The sequence below is a fragment of the Rattus norvegicus genome, chromosome 19 (assembly GCF_036323735.1).
Source record: "Rattus norvegicus strain BN/NHsdMcwi chromosome 19, GRCr8, whole genome shotgun sequence".
NCBI classification, from domain to species: Eukaryota; Metazoa; Chordata; class Mammalia; order Rodentia; family Muridae; genus Rattus; species Rattus norvegicus.
The window spans coordinates 73,622,052-73,638,569 of NC_086037.1; the positions used below are offsets into that span (position 1 = coordinate 73,622,052).

At 40.0% G+C, this 16,518-nt stretch overlaps 1 protein-coding gene across 2 annotated transcripts in view; it reads left to right on the top strand.

Moving 5' to 3' along the window:
- Window positions 1–16,518, top strand: part of Itgb1 (integrin subunit beta 1) — a 47,995-nt gene that overhangs the window by 19,775 nt on the left and 11,702 nt on the right. For both annotated transcript variants that reach the window (NM_017022.2, XM_063277783.1), the window contains exons 3-11: window positions 1,376–1,461; window positions 4,902–5,124; window positions 7,873–8,043; window positions 9,170–9,408; window positions 11,327–11,482; window positions 12,385–12,480; window positions 12,742–12,831; window positions 15,033–15,173; window positions 15,325–15,524. In NM_017022.2, coding sequence (NP_058718.2) covers window positions 1,376–1,461; window positions 4,902–5,124; window positions 7,873–8,043; window positions 9,170–9,408; window positions 11,327–11,482; window positions 12,385–12,480; window positions 12,742–12,831; window positions 15,033–15,173; window positions 15,325–15,524 — 1,402 coding nt within the window. The remainder of the gene's footprint in view (window positions 1–1,375; window positions 1,462–4,901; window positions 5,125–7,872; window positions 8,044–9,169; window positions 9,409–11,326; window positions 11,483–12,384; window positions 12,481–12,741; window positions 12,832–15,032; window positions 15,174–15,324; window positions 15,525–16,518) is intronic.

Sequence of the window (16,518 nt, forward strand, 5' to 3'; positions counted from 1 at the left end):
AAAGCAGAAAAGTTTCCAAGGAGCCTGAAGGAATCTTAAGCATCAGTTAATCATCCCAGACTACAGTGTGAGGATTGTGACAGCCCAGATGACAGCATGTCATAGGCCATTCAGAACTATAGGAGAATGTGAGAGTGCTGGAGAGGGCCCAGAACAAAGGCAGAAGCATGTAATAATTCAGGAGCAAATAAAAATAAACACACACCTTGGTGACTTACAACGAAAGTGTGTCCATTAGCATCTAAAAAGTGAAAGTAGACTGGGCCTGGTGGCACGTGTCTAATCCCAGTACTCGGGAGACAGAAATAGGAGGATCATGAGTTGTAGGCTAGCCTAGACTAGATATGATGTCCCTTTTTTCCCTCTCCACCAAATTTAAAAAATCCTAGAGGGTTGGGATATAGTTCAGTTAAAGCTTTGAGCAGGCAAGGGGGTTGGGAGGAGACTCAGGAGAAGCTTACTTTCTAGAAGAAGCTCTTATTCTGTGATCAAGAAGTCTTGTGTAATATTAGCATATCTATAAGAGAAGGGAGCAAGCTGACAATGGTTTAAATTTTTCTGGCAACCATTACCATCTACATCTGGAATAATGGATACCTGGTTCTACTGTCTAAATCTTAAAAAGTCATAGTATATAAAATAATTAGTTATCTGATCTCAGGATGGACATGGGAGAGTGATGAAAGATACTGAGTAGGAAATAATACATAAAAATCTAGAGCTACCTACAAACTGTATCCTGAGGACCACACCTAAAATTGGTATGGTGGTTATCTTTTAGTGAGTAGAGTGTGGGTGATCTCTAAATTTTTTACTTCAAGCATAGTTTATATTCCAATCAGAGAAGTGGAGACAGTCTTTACTAGAGTTTACTACAAGTGCCAGTCTGGATTGAATCAAAGAAATGCAAACCTGAGTGGTTACGGATTAGGTGATTATGACCTTGGCAGTTATTTAACGTACTAAGGTGGAGTGGAAGCCCTGGAGACACTTCTGTGGTATGGGCATGGGATTGTACATCATAGGAGAAGGCAAAGAGCACCAGGACATTATAACCTCTTAGAACAATAGGTGCTAAAATTACACTTTGAACAGGGTGGTCTGCTGCTGTGTAGCTAGGCCAATGCTACTTAGTGTCATACAAAAGACAAGATGACTGCCTTTTGTGGCTCTCAGTGTCAAGGGGGTCCAGACCATTAGGTTTTCTTTGGAATAACCTAGTGTAGCTTAGTAACTAGGCTGCATTTGTTCATTTTAACATGCATGTTTATTTGCATATCACTGGTCTGTCTTTCTTGCAATCTATTAATTTTTTCCTTTGAAACCTTAAAGTTACTGAAAAGTACAGATTTTTTTTTTGTTTCTTTTTTAACAGATAAAAATAGATGTTTAAAAGCAAATGCCAAATCTTGTGGAGAATGTATACAAGCAGGGCCAAATTGTGGGTGGTGTACAAATACGGTAAGATTTCTGATTCTGTTCTATTTATTTTCTGACTTTTGCCTTATTCAGAGCCTTGTCCTTAAGAAGTACCAGATAAGATACACTGTTTTAATTTAATGTTTATTGAATAGTGTATGGTGGTCAGAAAATTGTGCTGTTTGACAAAATATATGTTTTAGTTAATTTCCATTGCTGTGACAAAACACCATTATCAAGGTAACTTATAAAACAAACAAAACATTTAATTTGGGTCTCACAGCAGAGTGCTTGCCCATGGCAATCATGACTTTGAGCTTGGCAGCAGACAGACATGGAACGGGGCAGTAGTTGAAAGTTTACATCCTGATTCACAGTATGAGGTAGAGAGAGCTAACTGGGAGTGGTGTGGGATTTTGAAAGCTCAAAGCTTAACCCCAGTGCAAGGAAATATAGCAAATTTGAGTTCAGAGTTTGCTTAAAGATTTCTGTACTTTGTCCCTTATACAATGCTTCCTAAAATTGCAGTGAATTAATTTGAGGTTATATTAAGTCAATGGTTCATTGTATATGTCTTCACTCAGGTGTTTGGACCTAAATTGAAAGATGTCTGACAAAGTAAAAGATAAAATGAGAAGTTTTGTGTGTGTGTGTGTGTGTGTGTGTGTGTGTGTATAATTTATATATATATATATGTATGTATGTATGTATGTATATGTGTATATATATATATATGAAAATAAACAAATAGTGTGCTGGGGTGAAACTGGCGACATTTAGGAAAGTTCAGTGGAAGCTCTTACCTTCCTTCTTTGGAAAATGAGGATTATAGCTCATGCTTTACCAGTTGTTGCAGTTAGAAATGGTAGATTAAAAGAGAGGTGTTCACTTCAGAGGTTCTGTTTATCTGGTAGCTGCTGACACCAACAGCATTTATCTTATGGGCCCATAGTTTATCTAAAGTGGAGACTTACCTAGTCAGAGCTGAATACTATAATATTCAGCTGGGGTGCTGGGGTATAACTTCCATATTCTTGTGGAATGTGTTCAGTGGAATTATATTTAGGTGTTATGAAGCCCCTTGACTGGTTAAATATTTGGGAATGGGCCAGGCATTGTGGCCCACGTCTTTAATCCCAGCACTCAGGAGGCAGAGGCAGGCAATCTCTGTGAGTTCAATGTCATCCTAGTCTATGAGTTCCAGGACAGCCAGGGCTACACAGAGAAACCCTGTCTTGAAACAACAACAATAACAACAACAACAAAAACCCCAACAACAACAGCAAAACCCAAACCCAAACAAACAAACAAAAGGAAAAGGAGAATTCCCTCAGATCTCGTGCTTTGTTGGATTTTGAGGTTTAAAAATGAACATATTTCAGTTTTAACCTTTGCCCCTGGTCATTCTTTCCAAGCATCTCTCTAATTGTGTGAATACTCTTGCTATGTTACTTTTGCCTAAAAAATATTTTAACAGCCATTGTCTGTTCTTAGTCTTGAGCTGTATATGTGCATATTCATATCTGTGTGCATTGAAAGTGAGCAAACAACAGGCTATTTTTTTTTTTTTTTTTCCGGAGCTGGGGACCGAACCCAGGGCCTTGGGCTTGCTAGGCAAGTGCTCTACCACTGAGCCAAATCCCCAACCCCAATAGGCTATCTCCTCCTGTTGCTTTCCAACTAATTTTTTGTTACAGGATCGCTCATTGAACCTGGGTCTTGCTCTTTCAGCTACATTGGCTGAACACTGGGTCCCAGTCTTGAGAACACACTGTTTCTGTTGTCCATTACTGGGGGCCAGGATTACAGATGTTCACTACCTTGTGCAGCTTTTATGTAGGTGGTAGGGGTCACAATTAGGGTTCTCATGTTTGCAAAGCAAGCACTTTACCCATTAAGCCATCCCCAGTCTCCATCTTGGTTGTGTGTGTGTGTGTGTGTGTGTGTGTGTGTATTTATCCATACAGTATTAGGATCTTTAAAAAGTTCAAGGTTGTCTTAGGGTTTTACTGCTGTAAACAGACACCATGACCAAGGTAACTCTTATAAGGAAAACATTTAATTGGGACTGGCATATAGGTTCAGAGATTCAGTCCAGTATCATCAAGGTGGGAGCATGGCAGTGTCCAGGGAGGCTGAGAGTTCTACATCTTCATCTGAAGGCTGCTAGGAGAAGATTGGCTCCCAGGTAGCTAGGATGAGTCTTAAAACCCACGCTCACAATGACACACTTCCTCTAACAAGGCCATACCTACTCCCAACAAGGCCACACCTCCTAATAGTAACACCCCCTGGGACAAATCTATTCAAACCATGACAAAGGTAAAGTAAAAATCTGGGTACTGGAGAAAGCTGTGGAGAAGAGCAAGGTCTTCTCTTCTAGAAGACCAAGGGTCTATTCTCAGCACCCACATGGGGACTTACTGTCACCTGTAACTTCAGTCACAGGGTATCCAACACCCTCTTCTGGCCTCTATGGGTACTGCGCACATGTGGTATAGAGATGCACATGCATGCAAGACACACAAACAAAATAAATTTTAAGAACAATAAAAATAGTTCATTAAGTAGCAAGCATTTGAAAGACTTTCAGCCAGATAGTGATGGCACTAGGGAGACAGAAGCAGGCAGATGTCTGAGTTCAAGGATAGCCTGGTCTCTATAAGAGTGAGTTCCAGGGCTATACAGAGAAACCTTGTCTCAAAAAAGTTTTCAGTCAGGAAAGTTTATGCTATATTTTACACACACACACACACACACACACACACACACACACACACACACACACAAAAATTGGAATGTATTTAGGCTACTGTTCACACACACACACACACACACACACACACACACACACACACACACACACACAAAAATTGGAATGTATTTAGGCTACTGTTCTTTTCCTAAACATTTAGTTGTTTAAAATGCTTTGCTGAGAAGTCCTTTACAGACTTTTCTAAGAGGAAATACTGTTCGGTGTGTGGGCTTATCCGTAATTAAGGGCTATTAAGTACGCCAAGAACTGATGGATATAGACTGACACACTCTGAATTTGAAAGGTAGGACTTTTACAATATTCATAAAGTCTGGGGAAAGAGAGTACTTTCTCAGTTAGTTTTACTTGTTTTTGTGTAAGAGCACATACTATAATGTAGATTTTGTTAAGAAGCTAGAAATGAGGGTTGGAGAGATGGCTCAGTGATTAAGAGCACTAACTGCTCTTCCAGAGCTCCTGAGTTCAATTCCCAGTAACCACATGGTGACTCACAACCATCTGTAATGGGGCCCGATGCCCTCTTCTGGTGTGTTTGAAGACAGCGACAGTGGACTTATATAAATAAAAATTAAAAAAAAAATGAACTACCAGAAATGAACTACCTTAGATTAAGTAATTTAATTTTTGTAATTTGTTTGCATGCAGTAAAAATCATATCAAAGTGCTTGTTATACTTTTTTGTTGATGTATTTTATATTTCATTTAGACATTTTTACAAGAAGGAATGCCTACTTCTGCACGATGTGATGATTTAGAAGCTTTGAAAAAGAAGGGTTGCCAACCAAGTGACATAGAGAATCCCAGAGGCTCCCAAACTATAAAGAAGAATAAAAACGTCACCAATCGCAGCAAAGGGATGGCAGAGAAGCTCCGGCCAGAAGACATTACTCAGATCCAACCACAACAGCTGCTTCTAAAGTTGCGATCAGGTACCTCTATCCCTACTTGAGTTTTCCACAGCAAGCTTATACAAGCCTTTTCCCAGTCTTTTGGGGGTTCATTTGGGTAAACTGGTATCCAAAGATAGGGCATAAGTTAAATTTTAGTGGATATAACCTCTTTTTTGAAACAGGGTTTCTCTGTGTAGCCTTCGCTATGCTGGAACTTGCTCTGTAGACCAGGCTGGCTTCAAGCTCAGAGATCTGCCTGTCTCTGCTTCCCGATGCTGGAATTAAAGGTGTGAGCCACACCTTTGATTCCTGGCCATAATTTTTATAATGCATATTACTTTTAGTAATTTAAAATCTTCCCTTCTGTTAGAAGCAAATCCTGTTAAAGATTCAGAAAACTCTAATTAAACTCACTGAGTTTTAAAAATAATAGCATCTACCTGTTAGTATAATTTCATAATGTAGAAGCAAGGTTTTCATCCATGCATTTGTTTAGTGCCATTTAAATACTAACCTTTTTATGAGTGCTTATGGCTGTCCCACCCTTTAAATAGACAACGTGCTCTCTTTCTGCCTGTCATTTTCATCCTGTTACTGCTGCCTGGGTAAACTTGAGGAAGTGGGCATTGCTATACTTTGAATGTGGAATGTCCCACGTAAGCTCATCTGTGCGAACGTTTGTTCTTGGCTTGTGTCGTTCTGGGGGTCTGTGGAGCCTTCAGTTGGTGAGGCCTGGCTGGCATAGTGTGTACCTCTGGAGGTGGACCTTGAGCTTCCTGATTTGCCAGTATAGAGAGTGCTGCTCCCTCCTGGTCCTGCTGTTAAGGACGGACCTGCTCTAACTGCTGTGGCCTCCTTAAAACTGAGCCAAAGATAAATTTTCTTCTCCTAGGTTGCAGTGTTAGGAAAAGTACTTAGTACAGGCTTGCACATCTACTCTACATGAATACTACATCATCTTTGAGCTGCAGGTCTGCACCATCCCCATCAGGATCGTTATGTATTTGCCTAAATCACATTTTGTTTTAAACATAATTTTTAAAAAACATTTACTTATTTACTTAGGTTTACTTATTTTATATGCATGTTTTATCTGTGTGTGTGTGTGTGTGTGTGTGTGTGTGTGTGTGTGTGTGTGTGTGTGTGTGTGTGTGTGTGCCTGGTGTCTGCAGAGATCGGAAGTTAGCAGATCCCCTGCATTGCAAGTATGGTTAACCTGGGTCCTCATGAGAGCAGCAAGTGCTCTTACCCTCTGAGGCAGCTCCAGCCCCTTGTCATTACTCTCACTGTGGGGAGCTTGTAAGAGACTCTCTTCTTGAACTTAGGGAGCCCACGTCACTGCTGGTTTTTCTTATTCCCTTCCATTGCTTCTGATTTCTTTTTTGTGTTTTTTTTCACTTCATCCCTTTGCATTTAGATTAAGACTTGGTTTTCCACTCACTGTCATTGGAGATCATTCATATTCTGCAATGACATAAACTTTCAGGTTAGCTCTGTCTGTACCCATTCTCCAGCTGCCTGCCAGAAAGTCATGTAGAAAAGATCATTTTTCATCCAAGCAAACCTTCCACCTTCTCCCATGTTTGTGCTTTATTTTGTGATCCTGGAGATTTAGGATCTCTCATGTGCTGGGCAAATGCTCTACCACTAAGCTGCCTTCCAGCTCTGTGCTTTGTAAGTAACAACATGCAACAACTTTTACTTCTCCCACCTTCCTCATTTTCAGTTCAGGCTTCATCTCCTATTATTGATTTTTTTTTTTGTAACTTCACCTCTGTAATTTCCTTTTACAACTCTAAAGTAAAACTAGACTGTTACTCACCTCCATGTAGCAGTGTCTTTTTACACAGAGAACATTTCACTCCTAACTTTAATCTCTACCTGTCTAGAATGTGCCTTGCTTTCATTCTGCCAAAACTTAACAGTATTCTGATTTCCTCATAAACTTATGTGTAAACCATCTTGTGATTACAATATCAACTGCTTGAAATATAACATGTAAAAAGAAAACTTATTTTGGGTCATAATTTGGAAGTTGCCATCTGATTGAATGGCCTGTTGCTCTGACCTGGTGGTAATGTGAAATGTCATAGTGGGGCATCTGGGAGATGATACGGAAAGGAGGTCCCATAGACTACAGGGCACATCGCTGGTAACCCAGACCTCCTGGGCCCTCACCTCTCCAACTTCTCACTTCCTTCTGATATGCCGACATGTGGGCAAATCCAAGCTATAGCAGCTATTTGTATCTTGTGGGTAGGGGGTTGCCTTTATCATTTTTGCCTCCCTAAGTCTTGATGTAAGTAGCTGGTTAAATGAATCAAGTGTGCGCCTCTTGAGACTCTCACAAAATTCTTAGGTTTTGTAAAAATTATACACTTAAGACTATCACATTGAGAAAGTGGACAACAGCTATCCTGGATTTGTGTGGTGATTGTAATTTCAGGTCTGTCACTCTTGTTACATTGTGTACATTCAAAAGGAAGAGAGAAATATATATAATAATCATTTCCACTTAACTAATTTTTACTTCTAGCAGGTAAATGTAGGTAGCAGTGCAGGGTGATCTCTGCTTCCTGTACCTTGACATGCAAAAGGCTCTCCTAATACTCCACATTCAAACTGAAGAGGAAATTGAAATCTCTGATGAAGCTGCTGTGTGTATTTATGAATATTAATGAATAAAAACTGCTTGGATGGTTTACCTAAAAAAAAAAAGACTATAACATTGAACATGTAAATTGAACTTACTATTTTTCTCATTTTATTTTGATTCTGGTTAATTAGGAGAACCACAGAAGTTTACATTAAAATTCAAGAGGGCTGAAGACTACCCTATTGATCTGTACTACCTTATGGATCTCTCCTACTCTATGAAAGATGATCTGGAGAATGTGAAGAGTCTTGGGACGGATCTGATGAATGAAATGAGGAGGATTACTTCAGACTTCCGCATTGGTAGGAATGTTGGGAACATTGTGTGTGTGTGTGTGTGTAGGCTTCTGCATGTGTGCAGATCAGGCTGTTGAGTGTCTTGCTTTGTCACCTTCTGTCTCATTTCTGTGAGGCATGGTTTACCACTTACCTAGGTTTGTGGCCAGTGCTGGGGTGCAGGTGTACATGGCCATACCTGGCCTTAGGCCTGGGCACTGGGATCTGAACTTACCTTCACACTGATGCAGCAGCAGGAGCTCTTGCCCACTGTGTAGCCTCTGCAGCCTCCATACTGGGCTTTAGACAAAGATGTACATTTAGAGTTGGTGAGATGGCTCAGTGGATAAGGGTTTTCCTTCTTTTTTTTTTTTTTTTTTTTTTTTTTTTTCATCTTTATTAACTTGAGTATTTCTTATTTACATTTCGATTGTTATTCCCCTTCCAGGTTTCCAGGCCAACATCCCCCTAACCCCTCCCCCTCCCCTTCTATGTGGGCTTCCCCTCCCCATCCTCCCCCCATTACCACCCTCCCCCCAACAATCCCGTTCACTGGGGGTTCAGTCTTGGCAGGAACAAGGGCTTCCCCTTCCACTGGTGCTCTTACTAGGCTGTTCATTGCTACATATGCAGTTGGAGCCCAGGGTCAGTCCATGTATAGTCTTTGGGTAGTGGCTTAGTCCCTGGAAGCTCTGGTTGGTTGTTGTTCATTGTTGTTCATATGGGGTCTCAAGCCCCTTCAAGCTCTTTCAGTCCTTTCTCTGATTCCTTCAATGGGGGTCCCGTTCTCAGTTCAGTGGTTTGCTGCTGGCATTCGCCTATGTATTTGCTGTATTCTGGCTGTGTCTCTCAGGATGACATCCGGTTCCTGTTGCTATATCTGGTTCCTGTCGGCCTGCACTTCTTTGCTTCATCCATCTTATCTAGTTTGGTGGCTATATATGTATGGGCCACATGTGGGGCAGGCTCTGAGGGTTTTCCTTCTAAGTGATTCAAAATCAGCTCCTGCTTGTTCTTTGACCTCTAGATATGCATTGTGGTGTAGTGTGTAACCTTCCCTCAAATAAATAAATTAATTAAAAAGTAAATAAATACCAATTTAAAAGTGATGTAAGTTTGTTGGTCTTTGCCCGCTCATTTATCTTTTCTTTAGGCTTTGGCTCATTTGTGGAGAAAACTGTGATGCCATACATTAGTACAACACCAGCAAAGCTAAGAAATCCTTGTACGAGTGAACAAAACTGTACCAGCCCATTTAGCTACAAAAACGTGCTTAGTCTTACTGACAGAGGAGAGTTTTTCAATGAACTTGTTGGTCAGCAGCGCATATCTGGAAACTTGGACTCTCCAGAAGGTGGCTTTGATGCAATCATGCAGGTTGCAGTTTGTGGGGTAAGTGCTTTCTACAGGACTGTTTGTTTATACCGTCTGGGGAGTTCTTCTGTGTGTGTTTTTACTAAAAGTTAGAAGAAAATAACCTTAGCTACTATAAGATTACCTGAAGAGCACTGATGTCCGCTCTTAAGTTTCCACCGCTGCTTTCTTGGGTATCTCTAATCATTGCATCTCTGTTTGAGCCAGAAAGGGAGTTCACACCCAAGGAGTGTGAAAGGCCAGTATGTGTTTATTTGAAACAATGGAACATAGACTTTAGCTGATTTAGGTTTTTGGAAGAGGCTGAGGTGTCCTAACTTTGTGGCTCTGTATTGGAGATGTAACTCATGTTTGAGATCTCTCCAGGAACTCTGAACATGCCATATATACGGTATAGTGTCTCACACCATGTTCCTCAGGTCAGTTTTCTGCTCTGGTCATTGCTTTGACACATGTATTCCTCTGGTGTCTTAATAATAAAAGGGAGGAACTTTCAAAGGCTCGATGGATGAGCTGTATGACAGCTTAGGTTTGTAATAATAGTAATAGAGTACTTTTGGTTTAATTGTAAGGTTTCAGGGGTAATAATAAGCCTGGTTCTGTTGAACCAGGGCCAGTGTTTATGATCCATGGGTATTTCTGATGTTTTTTGTTTTTTGGAGATATGGTTTTGCTGTGTGGCCCAGCAAACTTGTAGAGATGTTTTGCCTCTACTTCCTGAGTACTGGGATTCTGGGTATGGTCCACTACACCAGACCCTCAATGATCTTTTAATGAGAACTGTGACCCAAAGTAGAAAACAATGTTAGGTCAATAAAGCTAGTCTAGAGTACCTTACTGTGTAGATCTACTTTCCACTGTAGATATCCCAGATTAGTAAGTATAAAGCACAGTTTTAGTATGGAGAGGACTTTTCCTGTCCTTGCTCCTAAGGCAGTTGACTTTGGTATCTTTAGAGCTGTGCTTTTTGTAAAAGTTAATGACAGCCCACGGGACAGTTGTAAGGACCATCACAGTGTTCTGTATGAAGTACACATAGACACTCAGCATATATTGAGCACTGTTTTTATTTTTGACTTGCTCCTGTAGTACTCATAATTTAAAAAAAATACTATTTCAGTATTATTGGCCTTAGCCTTCCTTATTCTCTGAAAAGCTTTTTTTCCCCCTGGTCACTATATGGAGAACATTTTCTTGGCTGCCTCTGCTTTTAACCAGGATCAAACTGACTCCCTAGACCCCACCCATTTTCGGCTATGCTGCTTTTCCGAATTTGTCATACTTTAGAGGCAAAGAGCAAGGAACCTGCCTTTGAAAGATGATTAGCATCAAGAAGGTTAATTTCTATCCAGTGAATTTACAGATTATTTTAAATTTAGAAAAGATGTAATTAATTACATAGTAGAAGAGGATTTTCACAAATTCTTGTTGAATAGGCTAGTGAAATTACAAATGAACTGATTTCATGAGCTGGACTGCAGGGACAATTTTTCCTGCAGTAAGAAAATGAAGTTAGGTACGGTGATGCATGTGTAAAATCCCAGTATTTAGGAGTTAGGAGCAGGGAAATTAAAAGTTCAAGGCCATCCTTAGCTACACAGTAAGTTTGAGGCTAGCATGCATTGCATGGAAAGTAAAGCCTAGTGTAAAGGAGGGCTGACAAGGGAATTTAGTAGTAGCAGGGTGTACAGCCAGGATGTGGGCAATAGCAGGTATAGACTGAGTCTCTTTATGTACTCGCCATATACGCACTGCCCCTCCTGAAAGACAGACTCTGAGGCCAGCAGGAAGAAGCTCTGAAGTTCTGGAGTAGCATCTCTGCACTGACGGCAACATTAGCACTGGGGCAAGACAGTGATACAGAATTAGGTGGAACGTGCAGTTGCAGCTTGCAAACCTGAAAGCATTGATGCTGAGTAACCTTTTTCTTTTACAGTCGCTGATTGGCTGGAGGAATGTAACACGACTGCTGGTGTTTTCCACGGATGCTGGGTTTCACTTTGCTGGAGATGGGAAACTTGGTGGTATTGTTTTACCCAATGATGGCCAGTGTCACCTGGAAAATAATGTGTATACAATGAGCCATTACTATGTACGTACCTAGACCTGCCTCGTGAGTGAGTCTTGGTGATTTTAGTGTGTAAGCCTGAGTGTGCATGCGGGAGGGCAGGGTTTGCAGATTTCTTGTTTTGGTTAAGTGTGGCCCTGATGGTCGCCAGGAGAGCTGCATTGCTGCTTGTAAAGCTGTGGCAGTGTGCTGCTCTGTCTGTCTGGGTGGCAGGAATGCTGAGCTCTATCTGGCTCCTCACTCACGTACATCATTTGTCAGTCTCGCTGGTCATATGTCTAAATGTGCAATCTTTAACTAGGCCTGCCCTCTCTATTTTATGACTGAAAGGAAATCACTCATGTTCTAGAAGAAATTCAGTATTTGGTGAGTCTTAGTCTTAAATGCTAGATAACAGGAGCCTTTAGTTCTGGTTCCTTAGTTTCACAGTCCTCACATTTAAAATGCATAGATTGTCTTGCGTTTAAAATCTCTTAAAATGGGACTGGAGAGGTGCTCAGTGGGTAAGAGCACTTGGCAGCTCTTCCAGAGGACTTGGGTTCAATTCCCAGCAGCCACATGGCTGCTCACACCTTTCTGTAATCCTATCTAGCTCCAGGGCTTCTGATAGTCTCATACGGATATACATGCAGCCAAAATGTCAGTGAACATAAAAATACATTACATAAAAATGCCTTAAAATACAGAAGTTCTTAAACATATAAAAGAAGAACATGACCCAGCTCAGCAATTATTTGCATTTGATGTTCTGTCTTGAGAGCAGCCTTGTGTGAGTGATCTGGTTATGAATGCTTATCAACTCAAACAGTGTAATCTTAGCAATTGAGAATAAGCCTGGACTACAGAGACTCAAACAAAATAAACAAAGCCTCATCATTGAATATATGGTGTATTTATATACGAAATTCTATTACTTGATTCCTTAGGATTATCCTTCAATTGCTCACCTTGTTCAGAAACTAAGTGAAAATAATATTCAGACGATTTTTGCAGTCACTGAAGAGTTCCAGCCTGTTTACAAGGTAAAAAAGAATGAAAGTTCTATATCTCTCCTATTGTTTAGTAGCTGAATTATGTATTTGGAGTGTGAGAAAATACCCCAAGGCATTTATGTTCAGTAGCTGATGGAACTTGACAAACGTTATTTATTTATTGCGTTTATTAGGATTGTTATTGTAAGTTTGACTTGAAAAGATACTGAGGAAATGAATAAAAGACCTGAGGTGCAATGGATTTTAATTGGTTGAAAAAATAATATTTATATTTTATATTTTTAATTTTAGGAATTGAAGAATTTGATTCCTAAGTCAGCAGTGGGCACACTGTCTGGAAACTCTAGTAATGTGATACAGCTGATTATCGATGCCTACAATGTGAGTGTGCTTTAAATGCTATTAGCTTCATGCCATGCTTTAAATAAAACACCCTTTTATACACATTTCAGCAAGCTGAAGAAACAGTGCAAAATGTGAATTTAAGTTCTGTGTCTGGAAGAAAAAGTTCATATCATTTTAGTCTTTGGAAGCATAATTTAAGCAAAGCAGAAATATTTAGATAAGGGCATATGCAAAATTTCCAAGCTCTTGTTTATGCGTCATTAGGCCATATACCTCCTACTTGGAACAAGAATAAAACACAACATACAGTTTTGTTTTGTTTTTTTTTTTAAATTTTTTTTCTTCCCTAAAGTCATCTTTATTGATCCATCTTTTTTTTTTTCTTTTGGAGATGGTTTTTCTGTGTTGCTCTGGCAGTCTAGAATTTACTATGTAGACCAAGCTGGCTTTGAACTCATAGAGATTTACCTGCATCTGCCCCCAAGTGCTGGGATGAGAGGTGTGCATCACCATGCCTGGCTAGCTTCACCTATTTGATGAATGATGCTTGACAGATTTTACTTTTCTCCTTTTTCGCAAGACAGACTCAGAGGACACACTTTCTGTTTTTAGTAGTAATTACAAACACTCTCCTGTGAATGTACACACATAGGCATATCATTCAGGAACTGAAACTACATCAGAATTCTCTGTAGAATACTTGTGATGATTCGCAGTAAGCTCTAGCCGGTGATCATTTAAAATGACCCACAGACACTTGCAGTTTCATGGAAACTGTTACGCACTATATAGACCGCTTCCTATGTCTTTGGTAGGTTAATTTAGATTAAAAACTTCTTTTAGCTGAGAGAGAGAGAGAGAGAGAGAGAGAGAGAGAGAGAGAGAGAGAGAGAGAGAGAGAGAGAGAGTGTGTGTGTGTGTGTGTGTGTGTGTTTAAATGCTGTGATGGGTATGTTATGAGACAGCTTGTGGAAGTTAGCTCTCTCCTCCAGCGTGTGGATTTGGTATCAAACTCACATTTTATACTCTGATGCATTTTGCCAGCCCCAGAATTTTTGGGGCTGTGTCATGGCCCAGGTACCTCAGCCTCTCAGTCTTTCCTGGGATCTGAACTCGTGACATTTTGCCTCTACCACCCGGTATGCTATGCCATGCCTTGCTTTGGACTTCACACTGATTTCTACACATGCTTAAGATCCCTAGACATTTTGGGAAGATTTTGACTTGGAGGGGTTAAAGACAAGATTCTTTTTGTTTTCCGTCCTCCCATTCCAGACTGCGATCCCTGTAGGGGTGTTATCTTTGTGAGAGTTTCCATTGCTGTGAAGAGACACCATGACCAAGACAACTTTTACAAAAGACATTTAATTGGTGCCGGTTTACACTTTGAAAGGTTCAGTTCATTATTGTCATGGCAGGAAGCATGGCAATGTGCAGGCACACATGGTGCTGAAGGAGCTGAGAGTTCTGTATCTTGATCTGACTGCAGACAAGAGATACTGTCTCATGGGCAATTAAGAGGAGGACCTTTTTCACATAGGGTTGAGCCTAAGCATAAGTCTTCAAAACCTGCCTACACAGTGTGCTCTAAGTGACACACTTTCTCTAACAAGGCCACACCTCTTAATGGTGCCATTTCCCATGAGCCAAACTTATTCAAACCACCACAGGTGTCCTGAGATGTCTGCTCTCTTAAATAATAAGCACTGCCTGGACTCTTGTCAGCTCTCCTCATATTTTATTTTTTGTCAGTGCTGAGAATAGCCTAGGGTCTCATGGCTACTAGACACAGTGCTGTACCATTGAGCTAAGCTCCAGTTCTTCAGGCTCCAGAAGGGTGTTAAGGAAGTGGGTAAGATCACAGTGGTCCCAAGTAGATTTGTTTATGCTGATGGTCTGGTCTCTGGCCAGAGGACAGTTACGGAGAGCTGTTGTGACAGCAGGGGTAGCAAGCATCTGTTCTGTGTTCTTAGGATTCCTCATAATCATTAGCATTTTAGCTAATTAATAAAAAGTGAATTAATTAATAAGAAGTAAATGCTTTCATATTGTACACATTATTTTGAAGACTGGACCATTTTTAGAGTTGACTACTCTAGATTTTCTAACACCCAGTTGGATTGAATTGCATTGAAATGATAGTGTTTTCATAACAGCTCCTTTCATCCAGTGTTATTTGAGTGTGTTCAAGTCATATTTTATTTTACGTCCCTTTTCATGGTTAGTATTTCTTTTAGTCCCTTTCTTCAGAAGTCATTCTGGAAAACAGCAAATTGCCAGATGGAGTAACAATAAATTACAAGTCCTACTGCAAGAATGGAGTGAATGGGACAGGAGAAAATGGACGAAAGTGCTCTAACATTTCCATTGGAGATGAGGTATGTTCTATGAGCATTTATGTGAAAAAGGGAAAGAATGCGTAAAAAAAAAAAATCGGGCTGGAGAGATAGTTTAGCAATTAAAGCACTACTAGCATTTGAAATATTTTCATGTTCATTGGCTGAATTTATTAATCTTTTTTCCTTTAAGGTTCAATTTGAAATTAGCATAACTGCTAATAAATGTCCAAACAAGGAGTCTGAAACAATTAAAATTAAACCTCTGGGCTTCACAGAAGAAGTAGAGGTGGTCCTTCAGTTCATCTGTAAGTGTAATTGTCAAAGCCATGGCATCCCAGCAAGTCCCAAGTGCCATGAGGGAAATGGGACATTTGAGTGTGGAGCCTGCAGGTAAGTGCAGTCTTGCTGCAGTGGGACAGACAGTATAGGCCACTTTATTTGGGAAGCCTGTAGAAAATAAAGACACGAATCCTTTGCTTCAGTCACTTGCTCACCTACTCTTAAGGCTCTGTGGTTAAGCTTTTGCTAGGTAAGCAGTGTGTCCACTCAGTGTCTCACAGCAACCTGTGGGCTTTGTTCTCCTAGTGACACTCCCAGTTCTCTACAGTAAAATACATTGAAAAGGGAAAACAAGTAGACAGAAACATGTTTTGCACAGACTGTCAATGGTGACTTTTTAAATTGTGTTTTACTTGGATGACCCCAAATTTATGATCTTACTGCCTCCGTACTTGGGTACTGAGATCCCACTCCTCCCAGTCTTAAATCACAGTTTTATCTGTGACCTAGTTAGCAAGAAAAATGTTTACCATGTACAGCATTAATTTTCTGTTTCTGGGATAAAGATAAAATAGTACTTGAAGTTTCATTTATTTGTTTATTTAGTGTGTGCTCTGATGTTAGGGCAGGCTTGTGGTGAGAGCAATCACAGAGTTAGTTCTCTGTTTACCTTGTGGATCCTAGGAGTTGATCAGGTTTGGTGACTCTTTTTTTGGTGCTTTTAGCATCTTAGCCGTCTCACCTGCCCTCTTGGCTGCTTTTTATATTAAAAATTAAACTGTGTTTGTAATACAGCCTTTTCTTTAAAATAGAATTTTTTGTAAATGTCAGCCTCATATCACTGTGGGTTTTTTTATTGGCCCAAAGAAAAATGAATAGCTATGTTTACCATTAATTGCCATTTTAAGAAATGATTTAATTATTGTATTCTTTCTACATTATATTTAACTTGAGTCATTAAGATATCTTTTTTTTTTTTAAACAGCATTTACCAAAAAAGATCTTTTTTGGAATTTCTTTGCCTTCTTTTTGTTTAGCATATGCAAAATGAGTTTATCCAGTATTCATGAACGTGCTCTAAGATATGTAGGATATTTGAGCAGTC